The 21,276-nt window shown below is 48.6% G+C and overlaps 1 protein-coding gene across 1 annotated transcript in view; it reads right to left on the bottom strand.

Moving 5' to 3' along the window:
• Positions 1-3,744: 3,744 nt before the first annotated feature.
• Positions 3,745-21,276, bottom strand: part of LOC149912265 (rho GTPase-activating protein 32-like) — a 33,609-nt gene continuing 16,077 nt past the window's right edge. Inside the window, exon 5 of the mRNA XM_090130743.1 lies at positions 3,745-3,749. Within this exon, the coding sequence (XP_089986869.1) occupies positions 3,745-3,749 (5 nt within the window). The remainder of the gene's footprint in view (positions 3,750-21,276) is intronic.

Below are 21,276 nucleotides of genomic sequence, written 5' to 3'. Positions count from 1 at the left end.
GAGAGCTGCTGTGGCCTCGCCTCTGTGCCTGTGCCTCCTCCAGGCTGAGCAGCTTTGTGGCAGCAGAAGAGACCCCCACAGACTTGGGCCCTGGGAGAGAATTGTGCCCTGTCAGGGAAAACCACAGGTAAGAGCGAGGATCAGAAAGCAGCAGCACAGCCACCACGGTTCTGGGGGAGGTGCTGTATTTTTCTCAGGCTTGCTTATCCGAGCCACTGGAAGAAGAGGAGCTCAAAATAACCATGTGGGCAGAAGTCTGTTTATGGCAAAGGACACGGTCATCATTAAGAGATCTTACCCCTAGATAAAAGGGGCAGGGAACTGAGAAAGCTTCGCTGCAACGCTTGCATCAAGCTTTTCCTGCATGCAAACCATAATAATGACGGTTTCCTCCTTGTGAAATTTGGGCTTGGACATTCTCAGCATCCAGCAACAGGTTGCCAGATTCTAATGGAAGCCAAGAGGTCTGCTGTCCCTTTGATGGTAAAAGAGTATCTCAAAGGTCCCGGAGAAGGCCTGCATTTGATCAAGGTGTCAGGTCAAGATCAAGCTAATGGAGGAAGACACTCACCTGCTGCATCTGCGATGTCTGCTCCGGATTTGGAGCTGAAGAGGACGTCGGTGTGGTTGATGAGAAATTCCACCACATCCGACTGCGTCTGCAGCTCCATGCAGGCAGCTCTTCCGCTGGCACAGGCAGACTCGTTCTGCTGTGATCTGTAGAAAAGGCAGATTTTAGAAGTCATTTCTCCAAGACCGTTTCCCCGAGTCTGAATTGTTGCAGCCAAAAGCTGTCAACTGAGGCTCTGGAGACTTCCGCAGTGGGCAATCAGTGATGCCACTGCAGAAATTCCCCTGGATGATCAAGGACACGTCAGTCCCATCTAAAGAACAGAGCACAATTGTCACCAAGACATTGTGCCTGTGGGGATGGAGAACAGCCCAGGCTCCTGCTCTGCTGTCAGCCACAGATTTTACAGGAGAAGAGCACATTTGATGGAGAAAAAGGGAGGACTGTTTTTTTTTTACTGGAGAACAGAGGAAGTGTTGAAACAGAACCAGAAGTTTACCTTAAGAGGTTTGGAGCCCACACAATGGCTAGGTTCTTGGCATGCATGTTTGTTATCGTGGAGCTCCCAGCCAGACACGCCAAGTGTCTCATCAGGTACTCCAGTGTCCTGGAAAACAAGAGAGGCAAACGTTCAGCACCAACGAGCATGCCGTGCTGCAATTCAGAAAGCAAACCTCCATTCATGCTACTTCTTGTGATTGCTACTGTCACCGAAGATGAAGTAGATCCAACTTGACTGAGTGCCACGCTGCAGCACCAAGCCCCAGCACAGCACAGCCGCAGCCATCAGCTGCACCAAGCGTGCCCCCGTGCCCAGGAACTGACCCCATAAAGTAAGCCCATGGAGCCTTCAACTTTTCAGCATACACAGGCATCGTGTTGCCGGCGTGAGACAGAGCCTGGAACCGCATCGTTGCCCTCTGCAATGCAGCAGGGCTGAGCTCAGCAGGCTGAGGGCAGCACTGACCTGTAGTGAGGAGCGGGCAGCTGCTGGATGACGTCCTGCATTCTGAGCAGCCGCTCCTCCTCTGTAGCGGCACCAACAGCATCCTGGAGTAGTGCAGAAAGGGAGCGAGACACCAATCAGGCTAGTACACCACTGCGAGTAAACCTCGTGGGGCTGACAGCAAAAGGGCCTCCGAGCTGGGGCACTGCTGCAGCCATCTGCCAAGAGGCCCAGGAAGAGGGAAATGAAAGACGTGGCCTTGTGCTTACCGAGAACTTGCTGTACAGCTGGTGGGTGAGCAGAGGGTTCGGGAGCTCCCTGAAGTACATCTTGCAGAGGGAGCTCACGCTGTGAATGTCACGGACGGTGAGCTCAGGAATCTGCTCCGACTCAAATTCCTGCCTGGAGAGAGGGACGCAAACCCGGTTGAGCGAGAGGAAGGCAAGCCCAAAGCCACACCAGATGCACTCAGGCTGTGTCAGTCGCAGCACTCTTACCGCAGTCTCTGGATGTTGGACGCGACGCCGGACAGGCGGTATATCCCCTGCACCACGCCGTGCTGCTCAATGAACTCAGCGCAGCTCTGGAGGACCTGGGGGACTGAAGAACACGTGCCAGCCGTCAGTGGAGCTCCTGATTCAAGTCCTGCTGCAGGCTGTGCTTCACATCCCATCCACTAAGCATCCGCCTCACTTTATCCTTCAGCCATCAACTCCCCTTACACGTGCCTCCACTGCTATCAGCCTGCCCCCTGCTAGATATGAGCTCCCTTTCATCTTCTTTAGATGCCCAGCAGAGGAAGATCTCAGGAATGGGCAGCTCCTTACCATCACGACCGGAGTGGAGAAGATGCTCTCCCAGGTCACCGCCAAACACCCTTTCCTTCTCCACCTCCCGCTCGGTCGGTTTCTTTGGGCGGGCCTTCACCAAGGAACGAAGGAAGGTGAGGATCTTGCTGCGTTTCTTGGGCACTGCACAACAAAAGGAAGAAACCAGGTCATTTCAGGTCTGGCTCCGTTGGACGAGGCCAAGCACAGCACATTCTACAGAGCACGTCAGAACGGGAAGAACATTACCAACCAGTACATACAAAAAGGGATTTTCCCCATCTCTGGAGGAGCCCAAGGCCAGGTTGGATGGGGCCCTGGGCAGCCTGGTCTAATCTGACATTAAATGTGGGGGCTGGGAGACCATCCTGAGGCAGGAGGGTTGGAGCATGATGATCCCTGAGGTCCCTTCCATCCCAAGCCATTCCATGAGAGTTCTATAGTTTCCCCAAGTCCAGTCATAAACACAGGAGGATTGGGCCAAATCTCTGCCCCATGGTGTGCATGAAGGATCATCAACTCAGAGGACAATGTGGGATGGATAAAGGAGGTACTAAACATGGAACACACCCCATAAAAGACTTCATTTTGCTTCCCCATACCATGAAATGTAACATCCGTACCTGGCTTTGGCACTGAGTTGATGAGTGCCTCAGGAATGTTCTTATTAATGAGTTCCACACACTCCCCTGGGAAAAATCCAACCTGTAACAAGAAGAAAAGAGAGGCCAACTATTGCATGCAGCATTTCTCAGGTCTGAACTGTTAAACCAAAAGCCACGTAACATTTCCCTCGGAACGTGCTTGCCTGACGTTCCATAAGACTATCCAGCAGAAAGTGGCCATAGTTCACAGCATAAAGGTAACAATTTTTCAACATTTGCAGCCAAAGACAAGGTCCTCTGACACCAACACAGGGAAACTGTTTATATCCATTAGGCATCCTATGCAGGCAGAGCAGCTCTAAGCTAAGATTCCTGCCTTTACTGAAGTTGCACTCTCCAGTCTGAAGCTTGTGCCTACCTGGAAGCCGAGCTTGCCTCTCCACCAGGGGGTCAGCTCTTTTGGTGGCATGTCGATGACACAGATGATGTCTCCCACCTGCAAGAGATTGCAGTGTCAATCCCAGCTTCAGCACGGCTGGGAGGAAAGCACAGCTCAAATGACTGCATTCTTCTGCACTGCCAAACATCGCCGAGCTTGAGAGCACTTGCACCAGTGCAGCTCTGAAGACATTTGCCATTGTAAAATTGAACAACAAGGAACGCCTTGAACTGCTTACCTCAAAGGAGAGTTCATCCGCTGCCTGGGCAACGTATCTCTTAATAGCATGGGCAGCTGCAATAGCTGGAACATTCACAGGTGCCACCTCATGGTCCAGCAGGGGCTTCCCCTTGTTCTCAGTCTGAAACAGAGAGCACAGGCCACGGTGAGGAGCTGGGAACCAACAAGGAGGATTTCAAGGTGAGGAGCACATCTGCAGAGAAAGCTGCAGGAAATGCACTCGGTCCTTATCATGGGCACTTCAGAAGGAACTGCAAGTCTAATAACGGCTGTTTCTCTCCCTGGTGTGCAGCAGGCACACGCCAGCAAAGATGCATCTCTCCCCACGCAGACTAATCAGCAATGGCACTGACGCAGACAGGTGGCCTTGTCCATTTTGCCCCCTCCTTTCCTGCGCTCTTTGTGCAGGAAGGCTGACTGTTTAAGATGCTAGGAGACCGTGAAGAGGGAAACCAAAGCTACGGCTGCAGTTACAAGGTGCAAACAGTGCCATTGCAAGCACCAAGCAGCTCTCTTGAGCAGTCCAACCAACAGCGAGGCCAAACAGAGCAGAGAATGATTGTTGTTTCTGCAGCCATTTCAAGGGAAAAGTCAGTAGAGGACAAACACAACACCCGAGATGGCTCTGGTACTTTTATAAACTTGCCATGCTTGCACTACTGTCTTGCCACAGAGGAGCTCTCTTGGAAAGCAGGAGAGCACATCTGCGGCTCACTCTGCTGGCTGCAGTCAGGGAACAAAGACCAATCAGAGCTTCATACTCTACCTCTGTCCATGCCAGGTCAGGCCCACAGCTGATCTCGCTGCACGCCACAGCCATCAGCGTAGGTGTGACAAGCTGGAACTGAAAAGAAACACACTTTTATCTTCTCTGTTCACATCTCTGCTGTGCTCCCTACAGCTGTCGGGCACACTCACACAGCCCAAGCATGCCTGGTGGTGTCCCTGGTGATGCTGTGCAGCTCTGCACAAGCTGGGGCTGGGACTCTTTGCCTAAGGGATTGGTTTCCTGGAGACCAGCTGGTCACAGCACCACAGACAGCATCCTTCTGAGGGCTGAGCTGCAGAGCACGTGGAGAAAACCCACACGTGACCAGCGTCCCATCAAAGCTGGATGAGGCTGTGTTACTAAACACGGGGCGTCACGGGCTGCTAAAGCATGTGGGGGGACAAACCATGGCAGGTACCTGGCAAGAGATCAGAACGAGGGAGAGAAATCTCACGAATCCGCAGCCGTTCCTTGTCACTTTGCTCTGATCTTCCACGAGCAAAAGCTGCAGCAGGGAAGCAGGCAGAGGGTGGAGAGAGGAGAGAGAAAGAGCAGGTCAGTTGGCTTCCACGGTTTAGCAAAGACTACGAGGGAAAAAACAAAATCTGCCCTCCCTCAACTTAAAAACTTAAGTTTTCAACTTAAATCCATTTCCCCTTGTCCTGCTGTTATCTACCCTTTCAAAGAGTTGATTGCCCTCCTCTTTTTAGGCTCCCTTTAGGTACTGAAGGCTGCCATGAGGTCACCCCACAGCCTTCATTTCTCCAGGCTGAACAAGCCCAGCTCCCTCAGCCTGTCTTTCCAGGGGAGGTGCTCCTGTCCCCTGATCATCTCTGTGGCTCGCCTCTGGACCCTCTCCAACAGCTCCCTGTCTTTCTGGACACTGTACTGCAGCTGGGGCCTCACAAGAGCAGAGCAGGGGGGGACGATCACCTCCCTGTCCCTCATGGCCACCCCTCTGCTGATGGAGATAATGTGATCCTATGAGCTCCGCCAGCCAGCAGTTCTCAGCACTCACTGTCCCCCCGTCTCTCCCACACTGTCTCAGCTTACCTACAAGGTGCTGCACAGGACGGTGTGAAGACAAAGGGACGCAGTCGGTGCACAAGTGCAACAAGCGAGCTGCTCAGTCAGAGCTCCAGCGCTCCAATGAAGGGACGCAGCACACACTGCTCCTCCCCTCATTCTAGCCCTTATGACATCACTGAGGGCCACCAGGCTGCTCCACCACGACGGACAGGGTGGGGAGGCAAGACCAGTCACAAGGGCAGAAGATTCCAACAGCCCAGCCCAACGTTCTGGAATCAGGGGCTGCTTGGAATTCTAGCCCAGCCAAATCCTGGAGAAGCTGGCACGGGGTCGTCATGACCAAAGCGCAGGACCTGGCGCTTGCTCTTGTTGAGCCTTGCACAACTGGCCTCAGTGCATCCCTCTGGAGGGCCTTCCTGCCCTCAGCCAGATGGACGCTTCCTCCCAGCAGCGTACCTTGCAGTGCTGGGCCCATGTCAAATCCACACTAGAGTGGGTTTTGTTACATTCAAGGGCATGTTGCAGCACCCATCTATTTCACCTGTAAGGAAATAAAGGAGGAGATGGGAGAAACACAGAACTACTGCCAGACTGCTTTATCCCTTTGTCAGCCAAACTTCCCTTGCCTCATCCCCTACCCCAACTCCTGGATGATGCCCACGGGCTGATAGTTGGATCTCAAGTCCATAGGACTCCTTTCACAGGGCTCCATCAAAAAGGCTGTCACACTTGTTCCGTACACTCACACTGACCCAGCAGTGGTATCACAGTCACTTAACACACACACAACAACCAAACCCCGAGCATGCACATCCCTTCCTGCGTGACTGCAGCCCACAGCTCCCCTTCACACCTCCGTGGATCTCTGGTGTTTTACACGGATGCAGCCTCGCTGCAGCTCCGTGGCTGTCACACAAGGCCTGCAGGACCTCTTTCTCTGCAAACCCCGTCTGCAGGCATTGGTTCACGAGGTTCACCTCCTGCCCTCCTGAGCAAAAACAAGCACTAAGAACAAGAGCAAAGCACACTGGACTCGACCTGGCTGGATCCCCAACCCTCAGTCCTGTCAGACAGACCCTGGTGTGGAGACTCATCCCCAAAGCCTGGCTGGACATCAGCACAGGCATCATTCTTCAAACGCCCCATCCAAGCAGCAAGGGATCAAAGCGTTGGCACAGCTGAAACAGAAATGCTGTGTGAGTTTCCTGTTAGCACTGAGCAGGAACAAATCTACCGCTGAGCAGCAGGATGTGAGACAAGCAGCAGAAGACACCCAACCTGCAGAACCAGCTCGTCTGGGGTCGGTCCAGATGTTTGTCTGCTCCCTTCCCTGGCCCAGGCCAACCTTGTGAGCTGCTCCTCCTTTGTGCAGGGGGAAATGGTGCAGATGCCATGTGGTGGCTATGCACAGCATGCCTTGCACTTGCTTTTCCTCTCTCCATCTGCCATTAGCAAACAGCATCTCCAGCCTCCAGAGATCACTGAGTCCAACCCCTGCACAACAGTGAAAAAAAAGATATGATAAGGGGTACTTAAAGCACAGCATCTGTAATCAGATCAGACTCCTGCACTGTGAAGACTTCCATGAGTATTCCTGCAGAGTGCATCACTTAGTCTCTCTTTAGCCTTGTGTTCATGGTTTTCTGTAAGAGCTTGTCTAAACACTGCCTATAATCGTGGTTATGCTAGAAGAATTTGGATTTATTGATCCTCAGTGTGATTTCAATAACAAATGCAGATGTTTTTTTGTTAGGGACAGCTTTCAATTTCTCAACTGAAATTTCAATATTGCATTAGGTGTTGACAACCACGGGGCTGCAGTACAGAGAATTACAGGAAGATTAATTTCTCCATCTCCATGCTCCTAGACATTTATGATTACAGTGATGTAGTTATATACAAAGTTGCAAGATACCAAAGCTAGAATAACCTCTTGGTGCAGCAGGATGTCTGGAGCCCAAGTGCAAAGTCTCAGTGTTGCAAAGCCTTGAAGAGGTGCACCGTATGTGCTGGGGCTGATGACACAGACACTGGAGCAAGGCCAGTGTGATGTTAGAAACTTGACCAGCAGCTGATCTGTTGTCAGCCATTTCTGGACACAAACGGGATCTGGTCGACTTAGGACATGACCTTTGGGCTGGAGAGCAACTCCCTGAGGAATCACACAGCCACTGCAGACCATTTGCAAGAACCCCATACCAAAACAGCTCATCTGCAATCAGTTTTTAATCTGTGCAGCAGTGATTGGAACAGGCGCACGCTCTCTGCAATTGCAGGAATGTTCACAAGTGGAATGTACATCACCTGTGTGCTCCAGCTCTTCTGTGTGCATGCTAGGAGCAGTGATCCCCCTGCACCCAGGGCTGCAATAAAGTCATGTTGGGTTTCTAACCTGCCAGCCAGCAGCCCAGGCTGCCCAGAGCCACATCCAGCCTGGCCTTGGATGCCTGCAGGGATGGGGCATCCACAGCCTCCCTGGGCAACCTGTTCCAGTGCCTCACCACCCTCTGGCTGAAAAAATTCCTCCTCACATCCAACCTAAACCTCAACACCCCCCGTCTCAGTTTAAAGCCATTCCCCACTTGTCCCATCACTATCCACCCTCCAAAACAAAACACCTCGGCTGTTCAACACTGAAAGAGCAAAATAACCCACAGCTCTTACTTCCACTGTATGCATTTAATTCCAAACTTAAGGTCACAGGTTAATTACTCATGTGATCCTTCCTGACAGAAGAACTACTCGTAGTGATGTGTAGGAGTAAGGAACAGTTTGAAAAGGTCATGGACATATTAGAACTTGCAGCATTTATCTTAATAGATGCCTACATTGCAAAGCATTTTATAAAACATACGTTACAAGTACTGTGCATTGGATTACACTATATCAAACTCTAAGTAACAATACAGGTTGCTTTTAAATCTACACTTACATGTTTTCTTCTAACTCCTTGATAAAATTCCTTACTACCTTCAGTTTTATAGCCAAAGCAGTGTTTGAGCTGGTAATGTACTCTTGAACAGCACTGCTGCCTTTAACATTTGTATGTTTAGATATGAAAAGAGAATTTGGTCATTATTTCATGATGAGAGAATCTTATATGACAAAACAGAATTACAAAAATCTGACAATACTGTAAAATGCCAGCGTAAGAATGTGGCTTTCATTTTTTTTTTCTTTTTTTTTTCTTTTTTTTTTTTTTTAATGGTAAATGTACCATTAATTCAAGACAAGAATTTTGTTTGTAAGTCGATCTCTATAACTGTTCTTGGCATCATTCTGGAGGATGAACTAGATACATGAATTTGGCAGTGGCTCCCCAGGGCAGTGGTTTGGCACTGAGCTGACAAAGGCCAAAGAGCATTTGCACAATGCTCTCAGACACAGGGCTTGACCCATAGGAGGTCCGGTGTGGAACCAGGAGGTGGAATACATGATCCTCGAGGTCCCTTCCAAATAAAGATATTCCATGATCCTCTAATACTTACATTCCCAAGTCCTGTACACAGTGCTCAGATGCTTAATTGAAAGGTTCCATGAAACAGTGAGGTATCTATGTCCCTTTACCACTCAGTTATTCAATTTGCCACATGGATCTTTCGTCCAGTCACATTACAAAAACACTCAAAGTATTTCCTTCAGTCTTCCATTCTGATAGAGCTTTCTGGAGCAAATAAAGAGTTGCAACTCAGAATGTCCACACCTCCCTTCCTGCACCCTGCATACTATTTTCATTGCACTGTGATTACGTACCATTCTATTGTCACCCTCATTCTGTCCTTATCTAGGCAGTTTACTGACATTAAATTTTCCAACAACAGATGCCCACGAGTACAGCCAGCCTGGAAATATTTTGATTACTTACCTTTGTCCTGATGTCCTTGTAGGAGGTGGGACATTTCTCCATCTCAGCAGCAGAGGGCAGGAGGGGTCCAAGGTGAGGGCACGCTCTCCTCTGTTTTTCTGGCACTCAGAGACAAAGGGAACAAGAAAACCAGATGTGTTTCCCTGCCCATGGCAAACACCAGCCTTTCCATCCTTACAGTCCTTCCTGCCATCAGCAGAGATATTTTGCTTTCTTGTGCCACTTCATCCCTTTAGCATCTGGCATTCTAACAAAAAAGTACTGTAACACAAGAATTTTAATATTTTCATATTAAATGTCAGAATTAGAACCATTATGTTTACCAAATATTTAAAACGTTCAACCCAGTGAGAAGTGAATTGATGTTGTATTTAGCATTCAGATAAGAACTTGTAAAGGAAGTAAAAAGTGCTGCTTTCATAAACTATAGTCTCATTGTCAAGCCTTGCACTGTCTCAGCAGATTATTACAGAATGTTCATTCAAGCAGGAATTCAGAGATGCGTCTGAATTGATAACAACAACGAATAATTAAGAAAGCTTGACTGCAGTCTGCTTGAGGATTCCAGTCTGAAGTGTGTTCCACCTGATGACAACTGGGAATGTCTTTCTCTCACCATTAGAACCATTGCACCTCTGACTAAACACATAGCTAATCACCACTGAAAACCTAGATGCAATTTCTGCAGTGCACAGACCAACTGCATGTTGATTAACATTCAGAGAGATTGTGCAGGTGTCCTTTTAGGAACTGGCCTACAGTATGCTAAGAGGGATGGATGTGGGGACATTAGGATAACGTGCCCTCTGCCTGTTAAGACAGCCCCAGCAGAGCAGGTCAGCAGGCTGAAGAGCTGCGTGGGTCACCAGGGCTCAGAGACTTCACTCGGCCATCTGAAAGTGGAGGGACTTCAGCCCAAGCTGCCCTTTTCCATGCAGGCAAGGAGGCCAAGAGAAGGTGGATCGGCACGGTTCTGGTGCAGACAGGGGCTGCAGTGTGAGCAGGCCTACACAGACAAGGCTGTGCCCACACAGAGTGACAGCAGCTTTCGCTGTGAGCAGATTCCCAGGGGGCCTGAGCCATGGCAGTTCTTGATGGCAGCATGTTCCAATCAGCCCTGGAAGTCTTCTCTGGACGTCTGTCGCATTCTGGAATCCACACTGAGGACGCAGTCGCTGTGTCAGAGCAGCTGGCAGAGTCACGGGGAACCGTGACGTAGTTGGCCCAGGGAGCAACAACAAGGCCTGCACTGCTCAGCCAGCCCAGGCCAAAGGGGAGCACGAGAGAGAGCAGAGGAGAGAGGGGGGGAAAGAGGGCCAGGAAGGAAAGGCCTGTGCCTGAATGGACGTGTAGCAGCAGCTGCTGACAGCAAACTCGGTGATGGCAGGGGCACAGCAGAGCAGTGCAATGCTGGCAGCTTCCTGTGTCTTTCACACAGGCACTGCAGACATGGCCAGCACTGGGAGATCAGCAGAACTGCTGCACACCTCTGCCAGCCCAGGCCAGAGGAGTGCAGAACAGTGAGCTGCTGCTGAGGGGAGAGAGGATGGCCTGAGAGCTGACCTGAGAGGCAGGGCTGGCTGTGTTACAGCAGCCTCTGTGTCCTCCTCCTGTGTCTGTGAGGGCCAGAGGGCCAGAAGAGAACATGCCCAGACAACAAAGCCCTGCTGTCCTCTGCTGCTCAGCTGGAGAGATGTTCCGCCTTCCTGAAGGACGCTGATCCAAAGGGAAGGAATCAAAGGAAGTCCAGGCTGGCTGTCCTTGTGGGCATCAGCTGCTGGCAGCTGCCTCTGTGCTGCCATGGGCAGGGCACAGCACACACAGTGTTTGCAGTTCCCTGTGTGACACTGGCCCTGGTGACCTGACAGCCATAGGGAGACAAGAGAAAGAGCTGCCTCCCTCTGCCAGATGAGGCAAAGGTGAGAATCCCAGAATCACAGCATGGCCCGGCTTGGAAAGGAGCTCAAGGTTCATGAATCTCCAACCCTTGGCTCTCCAAGGGTGCACAGGGGGCTTTGTTCTCCCTGTGGTGCAGCTTCAGTGCCAACTCACAGCTGAGCTGGTTGGCACACTGTGACAGCCTGCCGCTCTGAAGCTCTTGGGGCAGTGCTCAGTTCTTTCTGAAGTACTCTGGAAATGCTGCTTCTCCTTCACCAAGTCTGTTTCCAGACAGACGTCTTTTTCTCCTCTGTACACACAAACAGTATCTTGTAACTCCCTGGCACAGTGCTCAGAAGTGATACTTCTGGAAGCACGTCAGAGAAAAGTGGCCTTGTCCCAGTGGACTTTCAGAGCAGATGAGAACAAGTCTTGGTTGACGGCTTTCTTCTGCTTCTGGAACTGCACAGGCAGGTTGTGTGTTGTCATACTTTATGCCAGAGTGCCAAACTGAAGCAGTTTCTGCAACTTCTTTTTTTCATACTTGTCACTCTTTGCTGAGACCTTAACTTAGTCATTTTTAATGCGCTCTCATCTAAACTACTGTGTCCTCCAGTGTCAGTGTTGTATGAATCAGGACTGTGGGATTTCATCAGTGAAAGGATTCTGCTCTAATGACTGTCATTCTAAAGCTGATATTGTTTCTACCGCATCAGGCTTGCATGAAGCATCTTTGATCAACAGAGAAATCAGAAAAATTGCTTTTCCTATTGCAGTTTCCTTTTAACTAGTGATGAAAGCTGTCAGTTTATTTTTGGCACCAGAAATCCTGGGATGCAACCAGGTTAGATAAGAAGTGAAACTGAGTGCACAGTAAAGGAACATAGATGAGATAGCATCACACAGCTCTGGAAAAGATGTTCCAGCTCTGTGTCTACCTACACCTTCAGGAGATGAAAAGTACTGGCTTACTGAGGTGTCCTGGGTTGCAGGTTCTGTTAATCTCCATTTTTGGAAGAGCTGCTTGCAATAAATACCTTGTAAGGTGAATGAGCTTGATAGAAGTAGGGTGTGAAAGAGATGGATTTGCTGTTTCCCGGAAGGTGCAGGAGTATTGCTGTGCCTACAGTCAGTAAACAAGGCAGAAATCACTGTGTTCCTCAGAATGAAAAGCAAAAGAATAAAAATCTTTTTGGGAGTGACAGCACGCCTGAATGAAGCACAAATCTAAACATTTAAAATAAGGGCTAGTGTCAAAGGGACTTGCAGTATTTCTCGTGAAGAAATATTTGATGCTTCTTTATGAAAGTCATCATAACAAAAGTGTACTGATGTCTTTGCTGAGGATTTCCTTGGTTCCAGCCTGAAGGTGTGCGCAGGCATGAGCAGGCAGTGCTGAGCTGCAGGTGAGTGCCTGTGTCCCACAGCAGGAAACCCGTGGATGTCTTCAGGGGTTTGAAATGGGCAGAGCTGTGAAACCTGCAGGCTTTCACTGAAATTGTCCCCTGCTTTATTTTGTAATCTTAGTTTCACCAATGCTTTCCAATATAATTTTCGTATGAATGCAGATACATGGGATAGGATTTAAAGTTTTTATGGTGCTGCTGTATAGTTTTCTGTGGTCATCATAAGCCAATAAAAAAAATAAATGGTAATCAGGCAATCTATTAACAACCTGTGGCACGTGTAAAACAATGAAATTCCTTGCAGGAAGACAATATTGCCATATAATAATGTGGCTATCCAAAACTGTTAATTATACTTGATGAGCTGGAGATAAACCTGAAATGCAGGACTTTGATCTTAGCCAAGAATAATAAAAGTTATTATCGTTCTTAAATTGGCAGCTGCTATCAAAAGCCTGTGTCTTATTTCCCTTTTAGTAACACTGGCTAAATCAGAGAAAGTGATAAAAGAATTTCATGATTGCAGCTTAGGGATTCTTTCCCACTTGAACAAAAGTAATCTATGTCCAAAAATGTCTGTAAATACTTTTTCTATCTTATTTTGCCAGATGTATTGATATTTGAGATGAATGGCAAAAACATTTTGCGTACATAGATAAGCAATGCAAATTCGCTGGATTGTTTTAGAGAAAAAAAGCTCTGGTTATCAGATCGTTTCCATGCAGAAATAAGATTTACATAAAAATTCTCATTATTATTATTCATGCATGAATAAGTTCAAAAAAGAGACGTGGGGGATGTTGTTTCAATTCCGTCTGATTGTAGGAAGGACTGTCAGGATGGAAAGGCTAGTGTCTGCCATGGGCAAAGAAAAACTTCTGGTTTTCATGTTCCCTTTGTCTATGAGTACAAGAGGCCATGAGGAGAGTGTGCCCTAAACTTGGACCCTTTTTGACCATTGCAGCAGAGATGGAGAAGTGTTCAACCTTCTAGAAGGACTTCAGGACAAAGATATGTAATGAAAATAAGTCCAGGCTGGCTGTCCTTGTGGGCATCAGCTGCTGGCATCTGCATTGCTGCTGCCATGAGAATGGCACAGCAGGTAAAAGATTGCTTTTCCTTGTGTGACACAGGAGCTCTTGACTTGAAAGCTAGAGGGATGCAATAGAAAGAGCTGCAACCTCTGCCAGACATGGCAAAGGTGAGTGGGATGTTGTTTCAATTAGTGCTGATGTCAGGAAGGACTGTAAGGATGGAAAGGCTGGTGTTTGTCATGGGCAGGGAAACACATCTGGTTTTCATTTTCTCTTTGTGTGCCAGAAAAAGAGCAGAGTGTTCCTGCTAGTTCTAACTCTCCTGCCCTCTTCTGCTGAGTGGGAGAAATGTTCCAGCTTCTAGAAGGACATCAGGACAAAGATATGTAATGAAAATAAGTCCAGGCTGCCTCTCCTTGTGGTCATCAGCTGCTGGCAACTGCATTGCTTCTGCCATGAGCATGGCAAAGCAGGTAAAAGATTGCTTTTCCTTGTGTGACACAGGAGCTCTTGACTTGAAGGGTAGAGGGATGCAATAGAAAGAGCTGCAACCTCTGTCAGACATGGCAAAGGTGAGTGGGATGTTGTTTCTGTTGCTGCTGAAGTCAGGAAGGACTCTAAGGATGGAAAGGCTGGTGTTTGCCATGGGCAGGGAAAAACATCTGGTTTTCATTTTCTCTTTCTCTTTGAGTGCCAGATAAACAGGGGAGAGTATGCCTGCAACTTGGACCCATCCTGCCCTCTGCTGCTCAGAGGGAGAAATGTTCCAGCTTCTAGAAGGACATCCGGACAAATATATGTAATGAAAATAAGTCCAGGCTGGCTGTCCTTGTGGGCATCAGCTGCTGGCATCTGCATTGCTGCTGCCATGAGCATGGCACAGCAGGTAAAAGATAGCTTTTCCCTGTGTGACACAGGAGCTCTTGACTTCAAAGAAAGAAGGATGTAATAGAAAGAGCTGCAACCTCTGCGAGACATGGCAAAGGTGAGTGGGATGTTGTTTCAGTTGCTGCTGATGTCAGGAGGACTGTAAGGATGCAAAGTCTGGTGTTTGCCATGGGCAGGGAAACACATCTGGTTTTCATTTTGTCTTTGTGTGGCAGAAAAAGAGGAGAGTGTGCCTGCAACTTCTAACTCTCCTGCCCTCTGCTGCTCAGAGGGAGAAATGTTCCAGCTTCTAGAAGGACATCAGGACAAAGATATGTAATGAAAATAAGTCCAGGCTGGCTGTCCTTGTGGGCATCAGCTGCTGGAAACTGCATTGCTTATGCCATGAGCATGGCAAAGCAGGTAAAAGATTGCTTTTCCTTGTGTGACACAGGAGCTCTTGACTTGAAAGCTAGAGGGATGCAATAGAAAGAGCTGCAACCTCTGTCAGACATGGCAAAGGTGAGTGGGATGTTGTTTCAGTTGCTGCTGATGTCAGGAAGACTGTAAGGATGGAAAGGCTGGTGTTTGCCATGGGCAGGGAAACACATCTGGTTTTCATTTTCTCTTTCTCTTTTTGTGCCAGATAAACAGGGGAGAGTGTGCCCTCACCTTGGACCCCTCCTGCCCTCTGCTGCTCGGAGGGAGAAATGTTCCAGCTTCTAGAAGGACATCAGGACAAAGATATGTAATGAAAATAAGTCCAGGCTGGCTGTCCTTGTGGGCATCAGCTGCTGGCATCTGCATTGCTGCTGCCATGAGCATGGCAAAGCAGGTAAAAGATTGCTTTTCCTTGTGTGACACAGGAGCTCTTGACTTGAAAGCTAGAGGGATGCAATAGAAAGAGCTGCAACCTCAGCCAGACATGGCAAAGGTGAGTGGGATGTTGTTTCAATTAGTGCTGATTTCAGGAAGGACTGTAAGGATGGAAAGGCTGGTGTTTGCCATGGGCTGGGAAACACATCTGGTTTTCATTTTCTCTTTGTGTGCCAGAAAAACTGGGGAGAGTGTCCCCTCACCTTGGACCCATCCTGCCCTCTGCTGCTCAGAGGGAGAAATGTTCCAGCTTCTAGAAGGACATCAGGACAAATATATGTAATGAAAATAAGTCCAGGCTGGCTGTCCTTGTGGGCATCAGCTGCTGGCATCTGCATTGCTGCTGCCATGAGCATGGCACAGCAGGTAAAAGATTGCTTTTCCTTGTGTGACACAGGAGCTCTTGACTTGAAAGCTAGAGGGATGCAATAGAAAGAGCTGCAACCTCTGCCAGACATGGCAAAGGTGAGTGGGATGTTGTTTCAGTTGCTGCTGATGTCAGGAAGGACTGTAAGGATGGAAAGGCTGGTGTTTGCCATGGGCAGGGAAACACATCTGGTTTTCATTTTCGCTTTCTCTTTGAGTGCCAGATAAACAGGGGAGAGTATGCCTGCAACTTGGACCCATCCTGCCCTCTGCTGCTCAGAGGGAGAAATGTTCCAGCTTCTAGAAGGACATCCGGACAAATATATGTAATGAAAATAAGTCCAGGCTGGCTGTCCTTGTGGGCATCAGCTGCTGGCATCTGCATTGCTGCTGCCATGAGCATGGCACAGCAGGTAAAAGATAGCTTTTCCCTGTGTGACACAGGAGCTCTTGACTTCAAAGCAAGAAGGATGTAATAGAAAGAGCTGCAACCTCTGCCAGACATGGCAAAGGTGAGTGGGATGTTGTTTCAGTTATTGCTGATGTCAGGAGGACTGTAAGCATGCAAAGTCTGGTGTTTGCCATGGGCAGGGAAACACATCTGGTTTTCATTTTCTCTTTGTGTGGCAGAAAAAGAGGAGAGTGTGCCTGCAACTTCTAACTCTCCTGCCCTCTGCTGATCAGAGGGAGAAATGTTCCAGCTTCTAGAAGGACATCAGGACAAAGATATGTAATGAAAATAAGTCCAGGCTGGCTGTCCTTGTGGGCATCAGCTGCTGGCATCTGCATTGCTTATGCCATGAGCATGGCAAAGCAGGTAAAAGATTGCTTTTCCTTGTGTGACACAGGAGCTCTTGACTTGAAAGCTAGAGGGATGCAATAGAAAGAGCTGCAACCTCTGCGAGACATGGCAAAGGTGAGTGGGATGTTGTTTCAATTAGTGCTGAAGTCAGGAAGAACTGTAAGGATGGAAAGGCTGGTGTTTGCCATGGGCTGGGAAACACATCTGGTTTTCATTTTCTCTTTGTGTGCCAGAAAAAGAGCAGAGTGTGCCCTCACCTTGGAAGCATCCTGCCCTCTTCTGCTGAGATGGAGAAATGTTCCAGCTTCTAGAAGGACATCAGGACAAAGATATGTAATGAAAATAAGTCCAGGCTGGCTGTCCTTGTGGGCATCAGCTTCTGGCATCTGCATTGCTGCTGCCATGAGCATGGCACAGCAGGTAAAAGATAGCTTTTCCCTGTGTGACACAGGAGCTCTTGACTTCAAAGCTAGAGGGATGTAATAGAAAGAGCTGCAACCTCTGCCAGACATGGCAAAGGTGAGTGGGATGTTGTTTCAGTTGCTGCTTATGTCAGGAAGGACTGTAAGGATGGAAAGGCTGGTGTTTGCCATGGGCAGGGAAACACATCTGGTTTTCATTTTCTCTTTGTGTGCCAGAAAAAGAGCAGAGTGTTCCTGCTAGTTCTAACTCTCCTGCCCTCTTCTGCTGAGAGGGAGAAATGTTCCAGCTTCTAGAAGGACATCAGGACAAAGATATGTAATGAAAATAAGTCCAGGCTGCCTCTCCTTGTGGTCATCAGCTGCTGGCAACTGCATTGCTTCTGCAATGAGCATGGCAAAGCAGGTAAAAGATTGCTTTTCCGTGTGTGACACAGGAGCTCTTGACTTGAAAGCTAGAGGGATGCAATAGAAAGAGCTGCAACCTGTGCCAGACATGGCAAAGGTGAGTGGGATGTTGTTTCAATTAGTGCTGAAGTCAGGAAGGACTGTAAGGATGGAAAGGCTGGTGTTTGCCATGGGCTGGGAAAAACATCTGGTTTTCATTTTCTCTTTCTCTTTGAGTGCCAGATAAACAGGGGAGAGTATGCCTGCAACTTGGACCCATCCTGCCCTCTGCTGCTCAGAGGGAGAAATGTTCCAGCTTCTAGAAGGACATCAGGACAAAGATATGTAATGAAAATAAGTCCAGCCTGGCTGTCCTTGTGGGCATCAGCTGCTGGCATCTGCATTGCTGCTGCCATGAGCATGGCACAGCAGGTAAAAGATTGCTTTTCCCTGTGTGACAAAGGAGCTCTAGACTTCAAAGCAAGAAGGATGTAATAGAAAGAGCTGCAACTTCTGCCAGACATGGCAAAGGTGAGTGGGATGTTGTTTCCATTACTGCTGATTTCAGGAAGGACTGTAAGGATGGAAAGGCTGGTGTTTGCCATGGGCAGGGAAACACATCTGGTTTTCATTTTCTCTTTGTGTGGCAGAAAAAGAGGAGAGTGTGCCTGCAACTTCTAACTCTCCTGCCCTCTGCTGATCAGAGTAAGAAATGTTCCAGCTTCTAGAAGGACATCAGGACAAAGATATGTAATGAAAATAAGTCCAGGCTGGCTGTCCTTGTGGGCATCAGCTGCTGGCATCTGCATTGCTTATGCCATGAGCATGGCAAAGCAGGTAAAAGATTGCTTTTCCTTGTGTGACACAGGAGCTCTTGACTTGAAAGCTAGAGGGATGCAATAGAAAGAGCTGCAACCTCTGCCAGACATGGCAAAGGTGAGTGGGATGTTGTTTCAATTAGTGCTGAAGTCAGGAAGACTGTAAGGATGGAAAGGCTGGTGTTTGCCATGGGCTGGGAAACACATCTGGTTTTCATTTTCTCTTTGTGTGCCAGAAAAAGAGCAGAGTGTGCCCTCACCTTGGAAGCATCCTGCCCTCTTCTGCTGAGATGGAGAAATGTTCCAGCTTCTAGAAGGACATCAGGACAAAGATATGTAATGAAAATAAGTCCAGGCTGGCTGTCCTTGTGGGCATCAGCTGCTGGCATCTGCATTGCTGCTGCCATGAGCATGGCACAGCAGGTAAAATATAGCTTTTCCCTGTGTGACACAGGAGCTCTTGACTTCAAAGCAAGAAGGATGTAATAGAAAGAGCTGCAACCTCTGCCAGACATGGCAAAGGTGAGTGGGATGTTGTTTCAGTTGCTGCTGATGTCAGGAAGGACTGTAAGGATGGAAAGGCTGGTGTTTGCCATGGGCAGGGAAACACATCTGGTTTTCATTTTCTCTTTGTGTGCCAGAAAAAGAGCAGAGTGTGCCCTCACCTTGGACCCATCCTGCCCTCTTCTGCTGAGAGGGAGAAATGTTCCAGCTTCTAGAAGGACATCAGGACAAAGATACGTAATGAAAAAAAGTCCAGGCTGGCTGTCCTTGTGGGCATCAGCTGCTGCCATCTGCATTGCTGCTGCCATGAGCATGGCACAGCAGGTAAAAGGTTGCTTTTCCTTGTGTGACACAGGATCTGTTAACTTGAAAGAAAGAAGGATGCAATAGAAAGAGCTGCAACCTCTGCCAGACATGGCAAAGGTGAGTGTGATGTTGTTTCAATTAGTGCTGATGTCAGGAGGACTGTAAGGATGGAAAGGCTGGTGTTTGCCATGGGCTGGGAAACACATCTGGTTTTCATTTTCTCTTTCTCTTTTTGTGACAGATAAACAGGGGAGAGCGTGCCCTCACCTTGGACCCCTCCTGCCCTTTGCTGCTCAGAGGGAGAAATGTTCCAGCTTCTAGAAGGACATCAGGACAAAGATATGTAATGAAAATAAGTCCAGGCTGGCTGTCCTTGTGGGCATCAGCTGCTGGCATCTGCATTGCTGCTGCCATGAGCATGGCACAGCAGGTAAAAGATTGCTTTTCCTTGTGTGACACAGGAGCTCTTGACTTGAAAGCTAGAGGGATGCAATAGAAAGAGCTGCAACCTCTGCCAGACATGGCAAAGGTGAGTGGGATGTTGTTTCAGTTGCTGCTGATGTCAGGAAGGACTCTAAGGATGGAAAGGCTGGTGTTTGCCATGGGCAGGGAAAAACATCTGGTTTTCATTTTCTCTTTCTCTTTGAGTGCCAGATAAACAGGGGAGAGTATGCCTGCAACTTGGACCCATCCTGCCCTCTGCTGCTCAGAGGGAGAAATGTTCCAGCTTCTAGAAGGACATCAGGACAAAGATATGTAATGCAAATAAGTCCAGGCTGGCTGTCCTTGTGGGCATCAGCTGCTGGCATCTGCATTTCTGCTGCCATGAGCATGGCACAGCAGGTAAAAGATAGCTTTTCCCTGTGTGACAAAGGAGCTCTAGACTTCAAAGCAAGAAGGATGTAATAGAAAGAGCTGCAACCTCTGCCAGACATGGCAAAGGTGAGTGGGATGTTGTTTCAGTTGCTGCTGATGTCAGGAGGACTGTAAGGATGCAAAGTCTGGTGTTTGCCATGGGCAGGGAAACACATCTGGTTTTCATTTTCTCTTTGTGTGGCAGAAAAAGAGCAGAGTGTGCCTGCAACTTCTAACTCTCCTGCCCTCTTCTGCTGAGATGGAGAAATGTTCCAGCTTCTAGAAGGACATCAGGACAAAGATACGTAATGAAAATAAGTCCAGGCTGGCTGTCCTTGTGGGCATCAGCTGCTGGCATCTGCATTGCTGGGCCATGAGCATGGCAAAGCAGGTAAAAGGTTGCTTTTCCTTGTGTCACACAGGAGCTCTTGACTTGAAAGCTAGAGGGATGCAATAGAAAGAGCTGCAACCTCTGCCAGACATGGCAAAGGTGAGTGGGATGTTGTTTCAATTAGTGCTGAAGTCAGGAAGACTGTAAGGATGGAAAGGCTGGTGTTTGCCATGGGCTGGGAAACACATCTGGTTTTCATTTTCTCTTTGTGTGCCAGAAAAAGAGCAGAGTGTGCCCTCACCTTGGAAGCATCCTGCCCTCTTCTGCTGAGATGGAGAAATGTTCCAGCTTCTAGAAGGACATCAGGACAAAGATATGTAATGAAAATAAGTCCAGGCTGGCTGTCCTTGTGGGCATCAGCTGCTGGCATCTGCATTGCTGCTGCCATGAGCATGGCACAGCAGGTAAAATATAGCTTTTCCCTGTGTGACACAGGAGCTCTTGACTTCAAAGCAAGAAGGATGTAATAGAAAGAGCTGCAACCTCTGCCAGACATGGCAAAGGTGAGTGGGATGTTGTTTCAGTTGCTGCTGATGTCAGGAAGGACTGTAAGGATGGAAAGGCTGGTGTTTGCCATGGGCAGGGAAACACATCTGGTTTTCATTTTCTCTTTGTGTGCCAGAAAAAGAGCAGAGTGTGCCCTCACCTTGGACCCATCCTGCCCTCTTCTGCTGAGAGGGAGAAATGTTCCAGCTTCTAGAAGGACATCAGGACAAAGATACGTAATGAAAAAAAGTCCAGGCTGGCTGTCCTTGTGGGCATCAGCTGCTGCCATCTGCATTGCTGCTGCCATGAGCATGGCACAGCAGGTAAAAGGTTGCTTTTCCTTGTGTGACACAGGATCTGTTAACTTGAAAGAAAGAAGGATGCAATAGAAAGAGCTGCAACCTCTGCCAGACATGGCAAAGGTGAGTGTGATGTTGTTTCAATTAGTGCTGATGTCAGGAGGACTGTAAGGATGGAAAGGCTGGTGTTTGCCATGGGCTGGGAAACACATCTGGTTTTCATTTTCTCTTTCTCTTTTTGTGACAGATAAACAGGGGAGAGCGTGCCCTCACCTTGGACCCCTCCTGCCC

The sequence above is a fragment of the Phasianus colchicus genome, chromosome Z (assembly GCF_987193195.1).
Source record: "Phasianus colchicus chromosome Z, bPhaCol1.hap1.1, whole genome shotgun sequence".
Lineage (NCBI taxonomy): Eukaryota > Metazoa > Chordata > Aves > Galliformes > Phasianidae > Phasianus > Phasianus colchicus.
Note: the sequence above shows the minus strand (reverse complement) of the source record. Positions and strands in the feature narration are given on the sequence as shown.